Source organism: Bombina bombina, chromosome 5 (genome assembly GCF_027579735.1).
Source record: "Bombina bombina isolate aBomBom1 chromosome 5, aBomBom1.pri, whole genome shotgun sequence".
Lineage (NCBI taxonomy): Eukaryota > Metazoa > Chordata > Amphibia > Anura > Bombinatoridae > Bombina > Bombina bombina.
The window spans coordinates 977,618,402-977,640,757 of NC_069503.1; the positions used below are offsets into that span (position 1 = coordinate 977,618,402).

Below are 22,356 nucleotides of genomic sequence, written 5' to 3' on the forward strand. Positions count from 1 at the left end.
TTCCTTCTTTGTCTCAATCCTCAAAATTTTTAAACAAAGGGTACAACACAATTTAGATGTGATGAGAGCTTAGACATTAGTAGTTTGTAGGTAAAATGTTAATTTTAGACATTCCTCAAAGGCTTACTTGGAGGCAGGAAAGATTCCCCCAAAAGGTATTACAGCCCACTCTACTAGATCAGTTTCCACTTCCTGAGCTTTCAAAAAATGAAGCTTCTGCTTAACAAATTTGCAAGGTAGCAATATGGTCATCCCTACGTACTTTTACTAAATTCTGCCACATTGATGTTTTTGCTTCTTCTGAAGTGGCTTTTGATACGAAAGCCCTCCAGGCAGCAGTGTCTGTGAATTAAGGGCCTACCTATTCAAAATGGTTTTTGTCCCACCCAAATTACCCGTGGACTCGACAACTTAGATATTCATTACCAGAGTAAAGGATTGTGGACTCTCACCAACTTATGAAACAAAAATTTATGCTGATAAATTTAATTTCTTTCATGGTGGTTAGAGTCCATGAGCCCCACCCAATTTTTTTAAATGGGCAGTCTACACCTTGGTCATCTTAAAGTCTTACCTTTTTAGATTAAGCTGCAAATTTCCTCCTGCACCCTTTCTATATCATGCAACAGGAACAGTTAGTTATTTTGCTGCCAAGCTCCACCCACTGACATTACGATCGGGGCTGCATATTGCTTCCAATCATAAAAATCTCACTAGTTGGATTCAACAGACTGTCAATGCTATTCAGCAGAGTGCATAGATGCAGCCCAGATGTGATGTCATCTGTGGGTGGAGCATGGCCAGAAACGATATTCATTTTAAAAATATATTATTATTTTTTTACCATTTCTGCTGCATAATATAGAAAGGGGTGCAGGAGACTATTTGCAGCTTAATCTAAGGTAAGACTTTAAGATGACTAAGGTGTAGACTGTCCCTTTAATCAAATTAAAAAGTTCTGGCGGCAGTTCTAGTTTGCACCACCTTTTCCCATGCTTTGTCCTTTCCTACTTTTTTTTTTTTCCCCTGCTTCTCCTTGCTTGGCTATACGTCCAGACTGGCATACCAATGAGGTGGGAGGGAGGAAGTGCTGTTAGAAGGTTTGGGAATCTTTGCCTCCTCCTAGTGACCACTAGTTGAATCCAGGGGTAATGGATTGTGTACGCTCACCACCATGAAAAAGATGAATTTATCATGTAAGCATAAATGTTTTTTTAATTGTATTTCTTCAGTAGAAGACATCTTTTGTGTCATGATTTAAAAAAAAAAAAAATAGCCAGGGTTATTAATATATGAAGGGTGGGAGCCCACTTTTCTAGAGAGAAAGCACTTATTAAATATACATATGAGTGTAATTAATTAATAAATATTGAACGCTCCTCTTCCATTGGAAGATGGACACTTTGAACACCTAGTAAAACTGAGCAGATCACACAGTAGACGCTGATACGTTAAACAACTACAATTATCCCCGCAGAGTTGGAACACTGACCGACTTTATTGGTTGCTTCAAATAAGCCTCCAAAATAAAATTGCTAAAGGAAACCACAATCTTGGTAGAAATTCACCCCTTGGATGTCGGTACCACAAAATAGTGCACCATTTACGTTATCCTACTAGTGTGTAACATGGACACAAAACATGTACGTGAGAGGACAAGAGTGCAGGTCCTAAAAGTGGTGCCGATGCAAGTGCAAAAGCTGTATTGGGGAGAGACACCCAGAAAAAGGACAGTAAAATCTTAACCACTAACCCCAGTTACATATTTTTAAAGCCCTGATTTCTAGTTGCCTGTATTTTTTTTTGTCTCTTATTTGCAGGTCAGATGAGGTGGTGGAGAAACTTTAAGGGTGGGTAGGCATCTCTTATTTAGTGGGAGAGTCTGAAAGCTTGAAGAAAATACATTTTTTGGGTTTCATATCCCTTTAAGTAAATGAAAGATTAAAAGGCACAAAAAAAAACTTAAAATCATTGCACCTTATTCTTGTCATACAGTTTAAAACCAGTTAAACTTTGTTATTGAATCTCAAGGTAAAATCTTTCTATTGTAATTTTTTTTTTTTTTTGCAGATACATGCGACATGCTTATGGATTGGGAGAGCATTATAATTCCGTGGAACCACTGAAGGTCACATCTTCGGATAGCTAACTATCTTATTGTTTTGGAAGTGTACTGGGCATAATTTTTAATATGAAGATTATCATTTGTCAGTTTGTAATGTAATGCATTTCCATTTCGTCTGTGAAATCAAACATTTACATTAGTGTTTAACATTACATGTAGTATATTAAATGTGATTTGTGCTGTTTTGTTCCCTGAGAGCCTCTTCATCTAGAGAAAATATTTAAAGCCATGGTCATACAGAGCTTATAAAATGAATGCAAGTCTCTGTAGTATGTCTAATCTAAGAAGTAGGCTTTTCTGAAATATGTGAAACTATTTTTTATTAACATTCTATCCCAGTTCACCAGGGAGATCAGTCTTCCCTCTAGGCCTCTGGTTTTCAAACCTGCCCTCAGACCTCCCTAACAGGCCAGAGTTTGAGGATATCTGAACTAGAGCACAGTTGAAATCAGCTGATTAGTAAACATGGTTATTTTACCTGCTCTCACTCAGGGTGATCCTACAAATCTGTCCTGTTAGGGAGGTCTGAGCACAGGTTTGAAAACGAGTGCTCTAGGCTGATGGACTGGAATTGCCACCACTCTCAAATCTTTAAAATACCAATCAGGCACATCTGTGGCATTTTATAAATTCCTGTTGTTAGGGATAGTTTGGGAAATAGAGGTTCTCCAACTTTGTCAAATTATAATTGAATAATAACCAGCCGTTACAAGTGGCTGGTTATTGCTACCGCCAGCTCGTGGCAGCAATTAGCGCTCAGAAAATTAACCAGAGATCAGATCTCTGGTTAATATTCTGAAAGTACCCCAAAGGCCCCTAAAATAAAGTGTCTTAGTTTTTTTATGAAAAAAATGTAGCATATTTTTATTTATTTTTTCATAAAAATATACTGCACTAGGCAGTTTATGGGGTTAAAAGTGGTAGGTGTGGGGTGTTAGGAAAAAAAACTGCACTGAAAAGTGCCTTTACATAACAATATGGGAACTGTATGATCCCTGTAAGTATATATTTAAAATAACTGGCCATCCCTGCACGATTTACCAACTTTGCTTCGCTAGATTCTCATGTCTCACAGCATGAGAACGAGGTCATATTCACATTGTATAACCAAAAAACACAAAGTGAAGAGAAAAAAGGTTTTTCTTCACAAGAGGGCGCTGTATACAGAAATAAGTGACTAATACTAAATATATCAATCGATTGCAAAATAATGATTTGCTAAATAATTACAAACTGGGTAATAAAAAATAGAACAGTCAGTTGTATGACAAATCACACTTCAGATATGTGATAAGTGAATGACAAATAAAGAGTCTTTCAAAAGTCTTTAAAAAGTCCAATACTGCAAACAAACTTTTCACCAAGGATACCAAGATCTCCAAATTGGAATTGTGTTTTTCTCCTAAACGATCTTAGCAATACACCAAATTGTCTGGCTGCACTCTCCCTTCCTCCACTGCAGGGTAGTAAATCTGTAGATATGCAAACACAAGAGAGGCACCCAAATGTGTGTATCTATAATGGATAATGGCAAAAGACAGCAACAATTCTTTGTACAGGGTACTCACAATTTGGTACAGCACACCTATGTGCTTGTAGACGCAGGCTGGTTTATTAGAGCTAACCAGCTGGCTCAACTCCGGTCTCTGCTTCCTTCAAGGCAGGTGCATGGTAGTGATAAGCTCACCCAAAATAAGGATCAAAGCCAAGAAATAAAATCAAAAGTTCTTTATTCCTTTAACAGGTAGCTTCATATACAAAACAATCCTTAGGGTGAGCATATAGGATTGTTTTGTATATGAAGCTACATGTTAAAGGAATAAAGAACTTTTGATTTTATTTCTTGGCTTTGATCCTTATTTTGGGTGAGCTTATCACTACCATGCACCTGCCTTGAAGGAAGCAGAGACCGGAGGGAGCCAGCTGGTTAGCTCTAATAAACCAGCCTGCGTCTACAAGCACATAGGTGTGCTGTACCAAATTGTGAGTACCCTGTACAAAGAATTGTTGCTGTCTTATGTCATTATACATTATAGATACACACATTTGGGTGCCTCTCTTGTGTTTGCATATCTACATATTCACATTGTATCTAACTTTATAATACCAGCGCACATTTGCGTGCGCTGGTATTGCTAAGTTGAGTGCAAATATCGCTTTTGCAGAAGCAATATTTTGCGCTCCATTTGTAATCTGGCCCTTTATGGGTGGTGACACTTGGGAAATCCAGCATAATTAGAAACTACAATGTAAATTCTAATTAGCAGCTTTTATGTTATGGATTGCCTCTGATAGTGGTTACTGTAGGTACATGTGGGATGGTCACACAATATTGACTGGGTGCACTAAGGCGGAAGGTGTTGCATGCCATAAAAGGACATCTCCCCCCCCCCACCCCCACCCCCCTTTTGTTATTTCATAATTCAGATAAAGCATCCAGATTTAAATAACTTTCCAATTTAGTTCTATCATCAAATTTGCTTTATTTTCTTGGTATCCTTTGTAGAAGGAGCAGCCTTACACTTCTGGGAGCTAGCTGAACACATCTGGTGACCCAATGGCAAGAGACATATATTTCCATTCACCAACAAGCAGCTCCCAGTAGTGCTGCTCCCGAACCTACCTAGGTATGCTTTTCAACAAAGTATACCAAAGAGAACAAAGCAATTGGAAAGTTGCATTAGCATCAGAAATACAATCGCAAAACACTTTTTGAACACTCTGAAACCTCTGTGGACATGAGCACCATAGAAATACAAAGGAGATAGCTGAAGCTTGTGTATATCAACTTGATTGGAGTGTTATATATTGTGCCAATAAGTATTGATGCCATTACTTAATAACTATTGTACTAGAATTTTCAATTAGTGTATGTATGGATACCAAGAAAGCCTGTATTGTACTACACTGGGGATAAGACTATTGCGATCAAATTACATTACATTTTAGTTCACAATATGAAAATCATCTTTACACATTGCAACATATTTAGAATGATTAAATGCATTTGTAATGCACTTCTTTGTTTCACTATCTGTGTTCTTGTGTTGGGTTTATTATGTTTTACTTTAGATAAAGCACATCAATCTCATCTGTATTGCAGATCAATACTATTTTCTCCAACATAGGTGTGTCCGGTCCACGGCGTCATCCTTACTTGTGGGATATTCTCTTCCCCAACAGGAAATGGCAAAGAGCCCAGCAAAGCTGGTCACATGATCCCTCCTAGGCTCCGCCTACCCCAGTCATTCTCTTTGCCGTTGTACAGGCAACATCTCCACGGAGATGGCTTAGAGTTTTTTAGTGTTTAACTGTAGTTTTTATTATTCAATCAAGAGTTTGTTATTTTAAAATAGTGCTGGTATGTACTATTTACTCTGAAACAGAAAAGAGATGAAGATTTCTGTTTGTATGAGGAAAATGATTTTAGCAACCGTTACTAAAATCCATGGCTGTTCCACACAGGACTGTTGAGAGGAATTAACTTCAGTTGGGGGAACAGTGAGCAGTCTTTTGCTGCTTGAGGTATGACACATTCTAACAAGACGATGTAATGCTGGAAGCTGTCATTTTCCCTATGGGATCCGGTAAGCCATTTTTATTCACACAGTAAATAAGGGCTTCACAAGGGCTTATTAAGACTGTAGACATTTTCTGGGCTAAATCGATCATATTTACACATATTTAGCCTTGAGGAATCATTTAATCTGGGTATTTTTTGTAAAATAATATCGGCAGGCACTGTTTTAGACACTTTATTCTATTGGGGCTTTCCCTAATCATAGTCAGAGCCTCATTTTCGCGCCGGTATGGCGCACTTGTTTTTGAGAACAGCATGACATGCAGCTGCATGTGTGTGGAGCTCTGATACATAGAAAAGTCTTTCTGAAGGCATTATTTGGTATCGTATTCCCCTTTGGGCTTGGTTGGGTCTCAGCAAAGCAGATTCCAGGGACTGTAAAGGGGTTAAATATAAAAACGGCTCCGGTTCCGTTATTTTAAGGGTTAAAGCTTCCAAATTTGGTGTGCAATACTTTTAAGGCTTTAAGACACTGTGGTGAAATTTTGGTGAATTTTGAACAATTCCTTCATACTTTTTCGCAATTGCAGTAATAAAGTGTGTTCAGTTTAAAATTTAAAGTGACAGTAACGGTTTTATTTTAAAACGTTTTTTGTGCTTTGTTATCAAGTTTATGCCTGTTTAACATGTCTGAACTACCAGATAGATTGTGTTCTGACTGTGGGGAAGCCAAGGTTCCTTCTCATTTAAATAGATGTGATTTATGTCATAATAAATTTAGTAAAAATGATGCCCAAGATGATTCCTCAAGTGAGGGGAGTAAGCATGGTACTGCATCATCCCCTCCTTCGTCTACACCAGTTTTGCCCATACAGGAGGCCCCTAGTACATCTAGCGCGCCAATACTCCTTACTATGCAACAATTAACGGCTGTAATGGATAATTCTATCAAAAACATTTTAGCCAATATGCCCACTTATCAGCGAAAGCGCGACTGCTCTGTTTTAGAAAATACTGAAGAGCATGAGGCCGCTGATGATATTGTTTCTGAAGGGCCCCTACACCAGTCTGAGGGGGCCAGGGAGGTTTTGTCTGAGGGAGAAATTTCAGATTCAGGAAAAATTTCTCAACAAGCTGAACCTGATGTGATTACTTTTAAATTTAAGTTGGAACATCTCCGCGCTCTGCTTAAGGAGGTTTTATCCAATTTGGATGATTGTGATTATCTGGTCATTCCAGAAACACTATGTAAAATGGACAAGTTCCTAGAGGCCCCGGGGCCCCCCGAAACTTTTCCTATACTCAAGCGGGTGGCGTACATTGTTAATAAAGAATGGGACAGGCCCGGTGTACCTTTCGTACCTCCCCCCATATTTAAAAAATTGTTTCCTATAGTCGACCCCAGAAAGGACTTATGGCAGACAGTCCCCAAGGTCGAGGGGGCGGTTTCTACTCAAAACAAGCGCACCACTATACCCATAGAAGATAGTTGTGCTTTCCAAGATCCTATGGATAAAAAATTAGAAGGTTTGCTAAAAAAGATGTTTGTTCAGCAAGGTTACCTTCTACAACCAATTGCATGCATTGTCCCTGTCACTACAGCCGCGTGTTTCTGGTGCGATGAGCTAGAAAAGGCGATTATTAGTAATTCTTCTTCTTATGAGGAGATTATGGACAGAATTCGTGCTCTTAAATTGGCTAATTCTTTCACCCTAGATGCCACCTTGCAATTGGCTAGGTTAGCGGCGAAAAATTCTGGGTTTGCTATTGTGGCGCGCAGAGCGCTTTGGTTAAAATCTTGGTCAGCGGATGCGTCTTCCAAGAACAAATTGTTTGACATTCCTTTCAAGGGGAAAACACTGTTTGGCCCTGACTTGAAAGAGTTTATCTCTGATATCACTGGGGGCAAGGGCCACGCCCTTCCTCAGAATAGGTCTTTCAAGGCCAAAAATAAACCTAATTTTCGTCCCTTTCGCAGAAACGGACCAGCCCCAAGTGCTACGTCCTCTAAGCAGGAGGGTAATACTTCTCAAGCCAATCCAGCCTGGAGACCAAGGCAAGGCTGGAACAAAGGAAAGCAGGCCAAGAAACCTGCCACTGCTCCCAAGACAGCATGAGATGCGGGCCCCCGATCCGGGACCGGATTTGGTGGGGGGCAGACTCTCTCTCTTCACTCAGGCTTGGGCAAGAGATGTTCTGGATCCTTGGGCGCTAGAAATAGTCTTCCAAGGTTATCTTCTGGAAGTGATTCATCCTGTTCTATTAAAAGAACGAGGGATGGGGTTCTACTCCAATCTGTTCGTAGTTCCCAAAAAAGAGGGAACGTTCAGACCAATCTTAGATCTCAAGATCCTAAACAAGTTTCTCAAGGTTCCATCGTCCAAAATGGAAACCATTCGAACAATCCTTCCATCCAGAAAGGTCAATTCTTGACCACGGTGGATTTAAAGGATGCGTATCTACATATTCCTGTCCACAAGGAACATCATCGGTTCCTAAGGTTCGCATTCCTGGACAAGCATTACCAGTTCGTGGCGCTTCCTTTCGGATTAGCCACTGTTCCAAGGATTTTCACAAAGGTACTAGGGTCCCTTCTGGCGGTGCTAAGACCAAGGGGCATTGCTGTAGTACCTTACTTGGACGACATTCTAATTCAAGCGTCGTCCCTTCCTCAAGCAAAGGCTCACACGGACATAGTCCTGGCCTTTCTCAGATCTCACGGATGGTAAGTGAACGTGGAAAAGAGTTCTCTATCTCCGTCGACAAGAGTTCCCTTCTTGGGAACAATAATAGACTCCTTAGAAATGAGGATTTTTCTGACAGAGACCAGAAAAACAAAACTTCTAAACTCTTGTCGGATACTTCCTTCCGTTCCTCTTCCTTCCATAGCACAGTGCATGGAAGTGATAGGTTTGATGGTAGCGGCAATGGACATAGTTCCTTTTGCGCGCATTCATCTAAGACCATTTCAATTGTGTATGCTCAGTCAGTGGATTGGGGACTATACAGACTTGTCTCCGAAGATACAAGTAAATCAGAGGACCAGAGACTCACTCCGTTGGTGGCTGTCCCTGGACAACCTGTCGCTAGGGGTGACCTCCCGCAGACCAGAGTGGGTCATTGTCACGACCGACGCCAGTCTGATGGGCTGGGGCGCGGTCTGGGGATCCCTGAAAGCTCAGGGTCTTTGGTCTCGGGAAGAATCTCTTCTACCGATAAATATTCTGGAACTGAGAGCGATATTCAATGCTCTCAAGGCTTGGCCTCAGCTAGCGAGGGCCAAGTTCATACGGTTTCAATCAGACAACATGACGACTGTTGCGTACATCAACCATCAGGGGGGAACAAGGAGTTCCCTGGCGATGGAAGAAGTGACCAAAATCATTCAATGGGCGGAGACTCGCTCCTGCCACCTGTCTGCAATCCACATCCCAGGAGTGGAAACTTGGGAAGCGGATTTTCTGATTCGTCAGACATTGCATCCGGGGGTGTGGGAACTCCATCCGGAAATCTTTGCCCAAATCACTCAACTGTGGGGCATTCCAGACATGGATCTGATGGCCTCTCGTCAGAACTTCAAGGTTCCTTGCTACGGGTCCAGATCCAGGGATCCCAAGGCGACTCTAGTAGATGCACTAGTAGCACCTTGGACCTTCAACCTAGCTTATGTATTCCCGCCGTTTCCTCTCATCCCCAGGCTGGTAGCCAGGATCAATCAGGAGAGGGCGTAGGTGATCTTGATAGCTCCTGCGTAACCACGCAGGACTTGGTAGGCAGATCTGGTGAATATGTCATCGGCTTCACCATGGAAGCTACCTTTGAGACGAGACCTTCTTGTTCAAGGTCCGTTCGAACATCCGAATCTGGTCCTACTCCAGCTGACTGCTTGGAGATTGAACGCTTGATCTTATCAAAGCGAGGGTTCTCAGATTCTGTTATTGATACTCTTGTTCAGGCCAGAAAGCCTGTAACTAGAAAAATTTACCACAAAATATGGAAAAAATATATCTGTTGGTGTGAATCTAAAGGATTCCCTTGGGACAAGGTAAAGATTCCTAGGATTCTATCCTTTCTTCAAGAAGGATTGGAGAAAGGATTATCTGCAAGTTCCTTGAAGGGACAGATTTCTGCCTTGTCTGTGTTACTTCACAAAGAGCTGGCAGCTGTGCCAGATGTTCAAGCCTTTGTTCAGGCTCTGGTTAGAATCAAGCCTGTTTACAAACCTTTGACTCCTCCTTGGAGTCTCAACTTAGTTCTTTCAGTTCTTCAGGGGGTTCCGTTTGAACCCTTACATTCCGTTGATATTAAGTTATTATCTTGGAAAGTTTTGTTTTTGGCTGCAATTTCTTCCGCTAGAAGAGTTTCAGAATTATCTGCTCTGCAGTGTTCTCCTCCTTATCTGGTGTTCCATGCAGATAAGGTGGTTTTACGTACTAAACCTGGTTTTCTTCCAAAAGTTGTTTCTAACAAAAACATTAACCAGGAGATAGTCGTGCCTTCTTTGGGTCCGAAACCAGTTTCGAAGAAGGAACGTTTGTTGCACAATTTGGATGTTGTTCGCGCTCTAAAATTCTATTTAGATGCTACAAAGGATTTTAGACAAACATCTTCCTTGTTTGTTGTTTGTTGTTTATTCTGGTAACAGGAGAGGTCAAAAAGCAACTTCTACCTCTCTCTCTTTTTGGATTAAAAGCATCATTTTTGCAAGCCGTGGTGCCTTCCATTTAGGTGACCTGATTTGCTCCCTCCCTTCATCCGTGTCCTAAAGCTTTGGTATTGGTTCCCACAAGTAAGGATGACGCCGTGGACCGGACACACCTATGTTGGAGAAAACAGAATTTATGTTTACCTGATAAATTACTTTCTCCAACGGTGTGTCCGGTCCACGGCCCGCCCTGGTTTTTTAATCAGGTCTGATTATTTATTTTCTTTAACTACAGTCACCACGGTATCATATGGTTTCTCCTATGCAAATATTCCTCCTTAACGTCGGTCGAATGACTGGGGTAGGCGGAGCCTAGGAGGGATCATGTGACCAGCTTTGCTGGGCTCTTTGCCATTTCCTGTTGGGGAAGAGAATATCCCACAAGTAAGGATGACGCCGTGGACCGGACACACCGTTGGAGAAAGTAATTTATCAGGTAAACATAAATTCTGTTTTTGCATCAAAAATCTTTCCATGAACAGCTGCACATATGTCGTACCTATGGCATGCCATCTCCTATATGTTTAGAGAAGAAAGCACTTTAAACTTTCATATAACATCTGGCATCTGGCTCATTTCGATTCTATGAAAACAAATGCTTTGAACTAGGAGTAAATTATTGAAATGCTTATTCTATCTCTTTTTTTTTTTTTTTAGTCTCTAATCGGTGCACAGTTTAGCAATTTAATAAACATGGATCATGCAGAGATTGATCAATAGGGGAAAAAAAGGATCCACCCTTAATACAAATATTATATATTTTTTAAAAATTTAAGGAATAAAATATTTTGAAATGCTCCCGACAACCATGCTTTGATAATTTTAAGTGTGCACACAGCAGCTCCAAGATGTCATTTAGGGTTGCTGTTTGACCTTGCTAGTGTTGAATGATGGAAGAGTGAAATCCTATAATGACTGACACCTGTTCAGAAAAAATAAATATATATATATATATTTAATATATCTTGCAGATTGGTAAAGCATATCTACACATTACAATCTAAATATTGCCAGTTGGGTCACACAGAGGTGCTTCAAATCAAGAACATCCAAACAGGCATATAAAGAGCTGTAATAGCCTCTGTCAAAGTTAAAAGGGTAGCAAGGACAAAAATGAAAGGTGCATTTTCTCTATACTTCTATTAGCAAAAATGCTTCTATTAAAAGTTATCACTGTTTCTCTTGTAAGATGTATCGAGTCCACGGATTCATCCATACTTGTGGGATATTCTCCTTCCTAACAGGAAGTGGAAAAGAGAGCACCCACAGCAGAGCTGTCTATATAGCTCCTCCCTTAGCTCCACCCCACCAGTCATTCTCTTTGCCTGCTTAACTGCTAGGAAGGGTAAAGTGAGTGTGGTGACAAAAATGCTAGTTTCTCCTGTTAAGTGTGGTCAGTCCACGGGTCATCATTACTTCTGGGATATTATCTCCTCCCCTACAGGAAGTGCAAGAGGATTCACCCAGCAGAGCTGCTATATAGCTCCTCCCCTCTACGTCACCCCCAGTCATTCTCTTGCACCCAACGAATAGATAGGATGTGTGAGAGGACTGTGGTGATTTAATTAGTTTATTACCTTCAATAAAAAGTTTGTTATTTTATAATAGCACCGGAGTGTGTTATTCATTCTCTGGTAGAATTTGAAGAAGAATCTACCTGAGTTTTTTCTATGATTTTAGCCGGAGTAGTTAAGATCATATTGCTGTTTCTCGGCCATCTGAGGAGAGGTAAACTTCAGATCAGGGGACAGCGGGCAGATTAATCTGCAAAGAGGTATGTAGCAGTTTGTTATTTTCTGACATGGAATTGATGAGAAAATCCTGCCATACCGTTATAATGTAAACTCAGCCTTAAATGCAGTAGATGTAGCTGGTATCAGGCTGTCATGTATGTATATTTTATACTTCAGTATTCTGGGGAATGGTACTTCACTGGATTTATACTGTATGCATAGATTTTACCTAATTTGCAGGGACTTGCAATAGGTTTTAAATAACAATTAATTTATTGAGGTTAAACGTTTTTTTGCTGGCATGTAAAAACGTTTATTTCTCCAACATAGGTGTGTCCGGTCCACGGCGTCATCCTTACTTGTGGGATATTCTCTTCCCCAACAGGAAATGGCAAAGAGCCCAGCAAAGCTGGTCACATGATCCCTCCTAGGCTCCGCCTACCCCAGTCATTCTCTTTGCCGTTGTACAGGCAACATCTCCACGGAGATGGCTTAGAGTTTTTTAGTGTTTAACTGTAGTTTTTATTATTCAATCAAGAGTTTGTTATTTTGAAATAGTGCTGGTATGTACTATTTACTCAGAAACAGAAAAGAGATGAAGATTTCTGTTTGTATGAGGAAAATGATTTTAGCAACCGTCACTAAAATCCATGGCTGTTCCACACAGGACTGTTGAGAGCAATTAACTTCAGTTGGGGGAACAGTGAGCAGTCTCTTGCTGCTTGAGGTATGACACATTCTAACAAGACGATGTAATGCTGGAAGCTGTCATTTTCCCTATGGGATCCGGTAAGCCATGTTTATTACGATCGTAAATAAGGGCTTCACAAGGGCTTATTAAGACTGTAGACTTTTTCTGGGCTAAATCGATTCATTATTAACACATATTTAGCCTTGAGGAATCATTTTATTTGGGTATTTCGATATAATAATATCGGCAGGCACTGTTTTAGACACCTTATTCTTTAGGGGCTTTCCCAAAGCATAGGCAGAGCCTCATTTTCGCGCCGGTGTTGCGCACTTGTTTTTGAGAGGCATGGCATGCAGTCGCATGTGAGAGGAGCTCTGATACTTAGAAAAGACTTTCTGAAGGCGTCATTTGGTATCGTATTCCCCTTTGGGCTTGGTTGGGTCTCAGCAAAGCAGATACCAGGGACTGTAAAGGGGTTAAAGTTCAAAACGGCTCCGGTTCCGTTATTTTAAGGGTTAAAGCTTCCAAATTTGGTGTGCAATACTTTTAAGGCTTTAAGACACTGTGGTGAAAATTTGGTGAATTTTGAACAATTCCTTCATGTTTTTTCGCAATTGCAGTAATAAAGTGTGTTCAGTTTAAAATTTAAAGTGACTGTAACGGTTTTATTTTAAAACGTTTTTTGTACTTTGTTATCAAGTTTATGCCTGTTTAACATGTCTGAACTACCAGATAGACTGTGTTCTGAATGTGGGGAAGCCAGAATTCCTATTCATTTAAATAAATGTGATTTATGTGACAATGACAATGATGCCCAAGATGATTCCTCAAGTGAGGGGAGTAAGCATGGTACTGCATCATTCCCTCCTTCGTCTACACGAGTCTTGCCCACTCAGGAGGCCCCTAGTACATCTAGCGCGCCAATACTCCTTACTATGCAACAATTAACGGCTGTAATGGATAATTCTGTCAAAAACATTTTAGCCAAAATGAACACTTATCAGCGTAAGCGCGACTGCTCTGTTTTAGATACTGAAGAGCATGACGACGCTGATAATGTTTCTGAAGGGCCCCTAACCCAGTCTGATGGGGCCAGGGAGGTTTTGTCTGAGGGAGAAATTACTGATTCAGGGAACATTTCTCAACATGCTGAACCTGATGTGATTACATTTAAATTTAAGTTGGAACATCTCCGCATTCTGCTTAAGGAGGTATTATCCACTCTGGATGATTGTGACAAGTTGGTCATCCCAGAGAAACTATGTAAAATGGACAAGTTCCTAGAGGTGCCGGGGCTCCCAGAAGCTTTTCCTATACCCAAGCGGGTGGCGGACATTGTTAATAAAGAATGGGAAAGGCCCGGTATTCCTTTCGTCCCTCCCCCCATATTTAAAAAATTGTTTCCTATGGTCGACCCCAGAAAGGACTTATGGCAGACAGTCCCCAAGGTCGAGGGAGCGGTTTCCACTTTAAACAAACGCACCACTATACCCATAGAGGATAGTTGTGCTTTCAAAGATCCTATGGATAAAAAATTAGAAGGTTTGCTTAAAAAGATGTTTGTTCAGCAGGGTTACCTTCTACAACCAATTTCATGCGTTGTCCCTGTCGCTACAGCCGCATGTTTCTGGTTCGATGAGCTGATAAAGGCGGTCGATAGTGATTCTCCTCCTTATGAGGAGATTATGGACAGAATCAATGCTCTCAAATTGGCTAATTCTTTTACCCTAGACGCCACTTTGCAATTGGCTAGGTTAGCGGCTAAGAATTCTGGGTTTGCTATTGTGGCGCGCAGAGCGCTTTGGTTGAAATCTTGGTCGGCTGATGCGTCTTCCAAGAACAAGCTACTTAACATTCCTTTCAAGGGGAAAACGCTGTTTGGCCCTGACTTGAAAGAGATTATCTCTGATATCACTGGGGGTAAGGGCCACGCCCTTCCTCAGGATCGGCCTTTCAAGGCAAAAAATAAACCTAATTTTCGTCCCTTTCGTAGAAACGGACCAGCCCAAAGTGCTACGTCCTCTAAGCAAGAGGGTAATACTTCTCAAGCCAAGCCAGCTTGGAGACCAATGCAAGGCTGGAACAAGGGAAAGCAGGCCAAGAAACCTGCCACTGCTACCAAGACAGCATGAAATGTTGGCCCCCGATCCGGGACAGGATCTGGTGGGGGGCAGACTCTCTCTCTTCGCTCAGGCTTGGGCAAGAGATGTTCTGGATCCTTGGGCGCTAGAAATAGTCTCCCAAGGTTATCTTCTGGAATTCAAGGGGCTTCCCCCAAGGGGGAGGTTCCACAGGTCTCAGTTGTCTTCAGACCACATAAAAAGACAGGCATTCTTACATTGTGTAGAAGACCTGTTAAAAATGGGAGTGATTCATCCTGTTCCATTAAGAGAACAAGGGATGGGGTTCTACTCCAATCTGTTCATAGTTCCCAAAAAAGAGGGAACGTTCAGACCAATCTTAGATCTCAAGATCTTAAACAAGTTTCTCAGGGTTCCATCGTTCAAGATGGAAACCATTCGAACTATTCTTCCTTCCATCCAGGAAGGTCAATTCATGACCACGGTGGATTTAAAGGATGCGTATCTACATATTCCTATCCACAAGGAACATCATCGGTTCCTAAGGTTCGCATTCCTGGACAAGCATTACCAGTTCGTGGCGCTTCCTTTCGGATTAGCCACTGCTCCAAGGATTTTCACAAAGGTACTAGGGTCCCTTCTAGCTGTGCTAAGACCAAGGGGCATTGCTGTAGTACCTTATTTGGACGACATTCTGATTCAAGCGTCGTCCCTTCCTCAAGCAAAGGCTCACACGGACATAGTCCTGGCCTTTCTCAGATCTCACGGATGGAAAGTGAACGTGGAAAAGAGTTCTCTATCTCCGTCAACAAGGGTTCCCTTCTTGGGAACAATAATAGACTCCTTAGAAATGAGGATATTTCTGACAGAGGCCAGAAAAACAAAGCTTCTAGACTCTTGTCGGATACTTCATTCCGTTCCTCTTCCTTCCATAGCTCAGTGCATGGAAGTGATCGGGTTGATGGTAGCGGCAATGGACATAGTTCCTTTTGCGCGCATTCATCTAAGACCATTACAACTGTGCATGCTCAGTCAGTGGAATGGGGATTATACAGACTTGTCTCCGAAGATACAAGTAAATCAGAGGACCAGAGACTCACTCCGTTGGTGGCTGTCCCTGGACAACCTGTCACAAGGGATGACATTCCGCAGACCAGAGTGGGTCATTGTCACGACCGACGCCAGTCTGATGGGCTGGGGCGCGGTCTGGGGATCCCTGAAAGCTCAGGGTCTTTGGTCTCGGGAAGAATCTCTTCTACCGATAAATATTCTGGAACTGAGAGCGATATTCAATGCTCTCAAGGCTTGGCCTCAGCTAGCGAGGGCCAAGTTCATACGGTTTCAATCAGACAACATGACAACTGTTGCGTACATCAACCATCAGGGGGGAACAAGGAGTTCCCTAGCGATGGAAGAAGTGACCAAAATCATTCTATGGGCGGAGTCTCACTCCTGCCACCTGTCCGCTATCCACATCCCAGGAGTGGAAAATTGGGAAGCGGATTTTCTGAGTCGTCAGACATTGCATCCGGGGGAGTGGGAACTCCATCCGGAAATCTTTGCCCAAGTCACTCAGCTGTGGGGCATTCCAGACATGGATCTGATGGCCTCTCGTCAGAACTTCAAAGTTCCTTGCTACGGGTCCAGATCCAGGGATCCCAAGGCGGCTCTAGTGGATGCACTAGTAGCACCTTGGACCTTCAAACTAGCTTATGTGTTCCCGCCGTTTCCTCTCATCCCCAGGCTGGTAGCCAGGATCAATCAGGAGAGGGCGTCGGTGATCTTGATAGCTCCTGCGTGGCCACGCAGGACTTGGTATGCAGATCTGGTGAATATGTCATCGGCTCCACCTTGGAAGCTACCTTTGAGACGAGACCTTCTTGTTCAGGGTCCGTTCGAACATCCGAACCTGGTTTCACTCCAGCTGACTGCTTGGAGATTGAACGCTTGATCTTATCGAAGCGAGGGTTCTCAGATTCTGTTATCGATACTCTTGTTCAGGCCAGAAAGCCTGTAACTAGAAAGATTTACCACAAAATTTGGAAAAAATATATCTGTTGGTGTGAATCTAAAGGATTCCCTTGGGACAAGGTTAAGATTCCTAAGATTCTATCCTTCCTTCAAGAAGGATTGGAAAAAGGATTATCTGCAAGTTCCCTGAAGGGACAGATTTCTGCCTTGTCTGTGTTACTTCACAAAAAGCTGGCAGCTGTGCCAGATGTTCAAGCCTTTGTTCAGGCTCTGGTTAGAATTAAGCCTGTTTACAAACCTTTGACTCCTCCTTGGAGTCTCAATTTAGTTCTTTCAGTTCTTCAGGGGGTTCCGTTTGAACCCTTACATTCCGTTGATATTAAGTTATTATCTTGGAAAGTTTTGTTTTTAGTTGCAATTTCTTCTGCTAGAAGAGTTTCAGAATTATCTGCTCTGCAGTGTTCTCCTCCTTATCTGGTGTTCCATGCAGATAAGGTGGTTTTACGTACTAAACCTGGTTTTCTTCCAAAACTTGTTTCTAACAAAAACATTAACCAGGAGATTATCGTACCTTCTCTGTGTCCGAAACCAGTTTCAAAGAAGGAACGTTTGTTGCACAATTTGGATGTTGTTCGCGCTCTAAAATTCTATTTAGAAGCTACAAAGGATTTTAGACAAACATCTTCCTTGTTTGTTGTTTATTCCGGTAAAAGGAGAGGTCAAAAAGCAACTTCTACCTCTCTCTCTTTTTGGATTAAAAGCATCATCAGATTGGCTTACGAGACTGCCGGACGGCAGCCTCCCGAAAGAATCACAGCTCATTCCACTAGGGCTGTGGCTTCCACATGGGCCTTCAAGAACGAGGCTTCTGTTGATCAGATATGTAGGGCAGCGACTTGGTCTTCACTGCACACTTTTACCAAATTTTACAAGTTTGATACTTTTGCTTCTTCTGAGGCTATTTTTGGGAGAAAGGTTTTGCAAACCGTGGTGCCTTCCATTTAGGTGACCTGATTTGTTCCCTCCCTTCATCCGTGTCCTAAAGCTTTGGTATTGGTTCCCACAAGTAAGGATGACGCCGTGGACCGGACACACCTATGTTGGAGAAAACAGAATTTATGTTTACCTGATAAATTACTTTCTCCAACGGTGTGTCCGGTCCACGGCCCGCCCTGGTTTTTTTAATCAGGTCTGATAATTTATTTTCTTTAACTACAGTCACCACGGTACCATATGGTTTCTCCTATGCAAATATTCCTCCTTAACGTCGGTCGAATGACTGGGGTAGGCGGAGCCTAGGAGGGATCATGTGACCAGCTTTGCTGGGCTCTTTGCCATTTCCTGTTGGGGAAGAGAATATCCCACAAGTAAGGATGACGCCGTGGACCGGACACACCGTTGGAGAAAGTAATTTATCAGGTAAACATAAATTCTGTTTTCTCTGAGGTACTGGGTGAAAAAATGTTGTGGGCACTATTTTTTCCACTTGGCAATAGTTTTGTTTAATTTAAAGCAGTTCACTGATCTCTCTCACTGTTATGTGTGAGGGGGAGGGGCCATTTTTGGCGCTTTTACTACGCATCAAAAAATTCAGTCAGAGGTTCATTTTCTTCCTGCATGATCCGGTTCATCTCTACAGAACTCAGGGATCTTCAAAGCCTTTTTTGAGGGAGGTAATCATCACAGCAGAGCTGTGAAGAGTGTAGCTGACTGTGATAAAAAAAACGTTTATTTGTGTATTTTTTCTGCTGCCAGGGTTAGTTATCCTTTGCTAATGGGAACAATCCTTTGCTAAAATTGTATATTTCTTACAAAGATTTGATGCTATAACTTAATTATTTTCAACTGTCATAATTTTTTCTGTGCTTCTTATAGGCACAGTTCGTTTTCATATAATTGTAAATTACTTGAAAAAGCATTTCCAAGTTGCTAGTTAATTGCTAATGTGTTAAACATGTCTGATTCAGAGGAAGATACATGTGTTATATGTACTAATGCCAAAGTGGAGCCCAATAGAAATTTATGTACTAACTGTATTGATGCTACTTTAAATAAAAGTCAATCTGTACAAATTGAACATATTTCACCAGACAACGAGGGGAGAGTTATGCCGACTAACTCGCCTCACGTGTCAGTACCTGCATCTCCCGCTCGGGAGGTGCGTGATATTGTAGCGCCGAGTACATCTGGGCGGCCATTTCAAATCACATTACAGGATATGGCTACTGTTATGACTGAAGTTTTGGCTAAATTACCAGAACTTAGAGGCAAGCGTGATCACTCTGGGGTGAGAACAGAGTGCGCTGATAATATTAGGGCCATGTCAGACACTGCGTCACAGGCAGCAGAACATGAGGACGGAGAACTTCATTCTGTGGGTGACGGTTCTGATCCAAACAGATTGGATTCAGATATTTCAAATTTTAAATTTAAGCTGGAAAACCTCCGTGTATTACTAGGGGAGGTGTTAGCGGCTCTGAATGATTGTAACACAGTTGCAATACCAGAGAAAATGTGTAGGTTGGATAAATATTTTGCGGTACCGGCGAGTACTGATGTTTTTCCTATACCTAAGAGACTTACTGAAATTGTTACTAAGGAGTGGGATAGGCCCGGTGTGCCGTTCTCACCCCCTCCGATATTTAGAAAAATGTTTCCAATAGACGCCACCACACGGGACTTATGGCAAACGGTCCCTAAGGTGGAGGGAGCAGTTTCTACTTTAGCTAAGCGTACCACTATCCCGGTGGAGGATAGCTGTGCCTTTTCAGATCCAATGGATAAAAAATTAGAGGGTTACCTTAAGAAAATGTTTGTTCAACAAGGTTTTATATTGCAACCTCTTGCATGTATTGCGCCTGTCACGGCTGCAGCAGCATTTTGGTTTGAGTCTCTGGAAGAGACACTTGAATCATCTACACTAGATGAGATTACACTCAAACTTAGAACCCTTAAGTTAGCTAACTCATTTATTTCAGATGCCGTAGTACATTTAACTAAACTTACGGCTAAGAATTCCGGATTTGCCATTCAGGCACGCAGAGCGCTGTGGCTAAAATCCTGGTCAGCTGATGTTACTTCTAAATCTAAATTGCTTAATATACCTTTCAAAGGGCAGACCTTATTCGGGCCCGGTTTGAAGGAGATTATCGCTGACATTACAGGAGGTAAAGGCCATGCCCTGCCTCAGGACAAAGCCAAACCTAGGGCTAGACAGTCTAATTTTCGTTCCTTTCGTAATTTTAAAACAGGAACAGCATCAACTTCCTCTGCACCAAAACAGGAAGGAGCTGTTGCTCGCTACAGACAAGGCTGGAAACCTAACCAGTCCTGGAACAAGGGCAAGCAGGCCAGGAAACCTGCTGCTGCCCCTAAGACAGCATGAATCGAGGGCCTCCGATCCGGGACCGGATCTAGTAGGGGGCAGACTTTCTCTCTTCGCCCAGGCTTGGGCAAGAGATGTTCAGGATCCCTGGGCGTTAGAGATCATATCTCAGGGATACCTTCTGGACTTCAAATCCTCTCCCCCAAGAGGGAGATTTCATCTGTCAAGGTTGTCAACAAACCAAATAAAGAAAGAAGCGTTCCTACGCTGCGTACAAGATCTTTTATTAATGGGAGTGATCCATCCAGTCCCGCGGTCGGAACAAGGACAAGGGTTTTACTCAAATCTGTTTGTAGTTCCCAAAAAAGAGGGAACTTTCAGGCCAATCTTGGATTTAAAGATCCTAAACAAATTCCTAAGAGTTCCATCGTTCAAGATGGAAACGATTCGAACAATTTTGCCCATGATCCAAGAGGGCCAGTACATGACCACAGTGGATTTAAAGGATGCTTACCTTCACATACCGATTCACAGAAATAATTACCGGTATCTAAGGTTTGCCTTTCTAGACAGGCATTACCAGTTTGTAGCTCTTCCATTCGGATTGGCTACAGCTCCAAGAATCTTCACAAAGGTTCTGGGTACTCTTCTGGCGGTACCCAGAACCTGGGTACCGCCAGGTTCTGGGATATTATCTCCTCCCCTACAGGAAGTGCAAGAGGATTCAACCAGCAGAGCTGCTATATAGCTCCTCCCCTCTACGTCACCTCCAGTCATTCGACCAAAGGACCAACGAGAAAGGAGAAGCCCAAGGGTGTAGTGGTGACTGGAGTATAATCCAAAAATTTTTTAAGCCTGCCATAAAAAACAGGGCGGGCCGTGGAAAGACGCTCCCTCAGACAGATTCTGATATGACGGCCATTAAATTTAAGCTTGAACACCTCCGCTTATTGCTCAGGGAGGTATTAGCAACCCTATAGTGGTTCCAGAGAAATTGTGTAAAACGGACAAATACTTAGAGGTTCCTGTTTACACTGATGTTTCTCCAGTTCCTAAGAGGATTGTGAATATTGTTACTAAGGAGTGGGATAGACCAGGTATTCCGTTCGCTCCCCCTCCTGTTTTTAAGAAAATGTTTCCCATATCTGACACCATGCGGGACTCGTGGCAGATGGTTCCTAAGGTGGAGGGAGCTATTTCTACTCTTGCTAAGTGTACAACGATACCTATCGAAGACAGTTGTGCTTTCAAAGATCCTATGGATAAAAAATTAGAGGGTCTCCTGAAGAAAATTTTTTTCATCAAGGTTTTCTTCTCCAACCTTATGCGTGCATTGTTCCTGTAACTACTGCAGCTGCTTTCTGGTTCGAGGCTCTAGAAGAGGCTCTTCAGATGGAGACTCCATTAGAGGATATTATGGATAGAATTAAGGCCCTTAAGTTGGCTAATTCTTTCATTACAGATGCCGCTTTCCAGCTGGCTAAATTAGCAGCAAAGAATTCAGGTTTTGCCATTTTAGCACGCAGGGCGTTATGGCTTAAGTCCTGGTCTGCTGATGTATCATCAAAATCTAAACTTTTGAACATCCCTTTCAAAGGAAGGACCCTATTCGAGCCTGAACTGAAAGAGAATATTTCAGACATCACTGGAGGGAAAGACCATGCCCTCCCTCAGGATAAAACAAATAAAATGAGGACCAAACAAAATAATTTTCGTTCCTTTTGGAACTTCAAGGGTGGTCCAGTTTCAGCTTCCCCTGCTGCGAAGCAAGAGGGGAATTTTGCGCAATCCAAGTCAGTCTGGAGACCTAACCAGAACAAGGGTAAACAGGCCAAGAAGCCTGCAGCTGCCTCTAAGACAGCATGAAGGGGTAGCCCCCGATCCGGGACCGGATCTAGTAGGGGGCAAACTCTCTCTCTTCGCTCAGGCTTGGGCAAGAGATGTTCACGATTCCTGGGTTTTAGAAATTGTGTCCCAGGGATATCTTCTGGACTTCAAAGACTCCCCCCCCAAGGGGGAGATTTCACATTTCTCAATTGTCTGCAAACCAGACAAAGAGAGAGGCGTTCTTACGTTGTGTAGAAGACCTACATACCATGGGAGTGATCCGCCCAGTTCCAAAAGCGGAACAAGAGCTAGGGTTTTACTCAAACCTGTTTGTTGTTCCCAAAAAAGAGGGAACTTGCAGACCAATCTTGGATCTCA

General features: G+C 42.3%; 1 protein-coding gene across 1 annotated transcript in view; it reads left to right on the plus strand.

The window, feature by feature from the left end:
- OTUD6B (OTU deubiquitinase 6B) overlaps positions 1–2,307 on the plus strand; it is a 68,170-nt gene extending 65,863 nt beyond the window's left edge. The window contains exon 7 of the mRNA XM_053715191.1: positions 2,071–2,307. Coding sequence (XP_053571166.1) covers positions 2,071–2,149 — 79 coding nt within the window. The 3' untranslated portion in view covers positions 2,150–2,307. The remainder of the gene's footprint in view (positions 1–2,070) is intronic.
- The last annotated feature ends 20,049 nt before the right edge of the window (positions 2,308–22,356 follow it).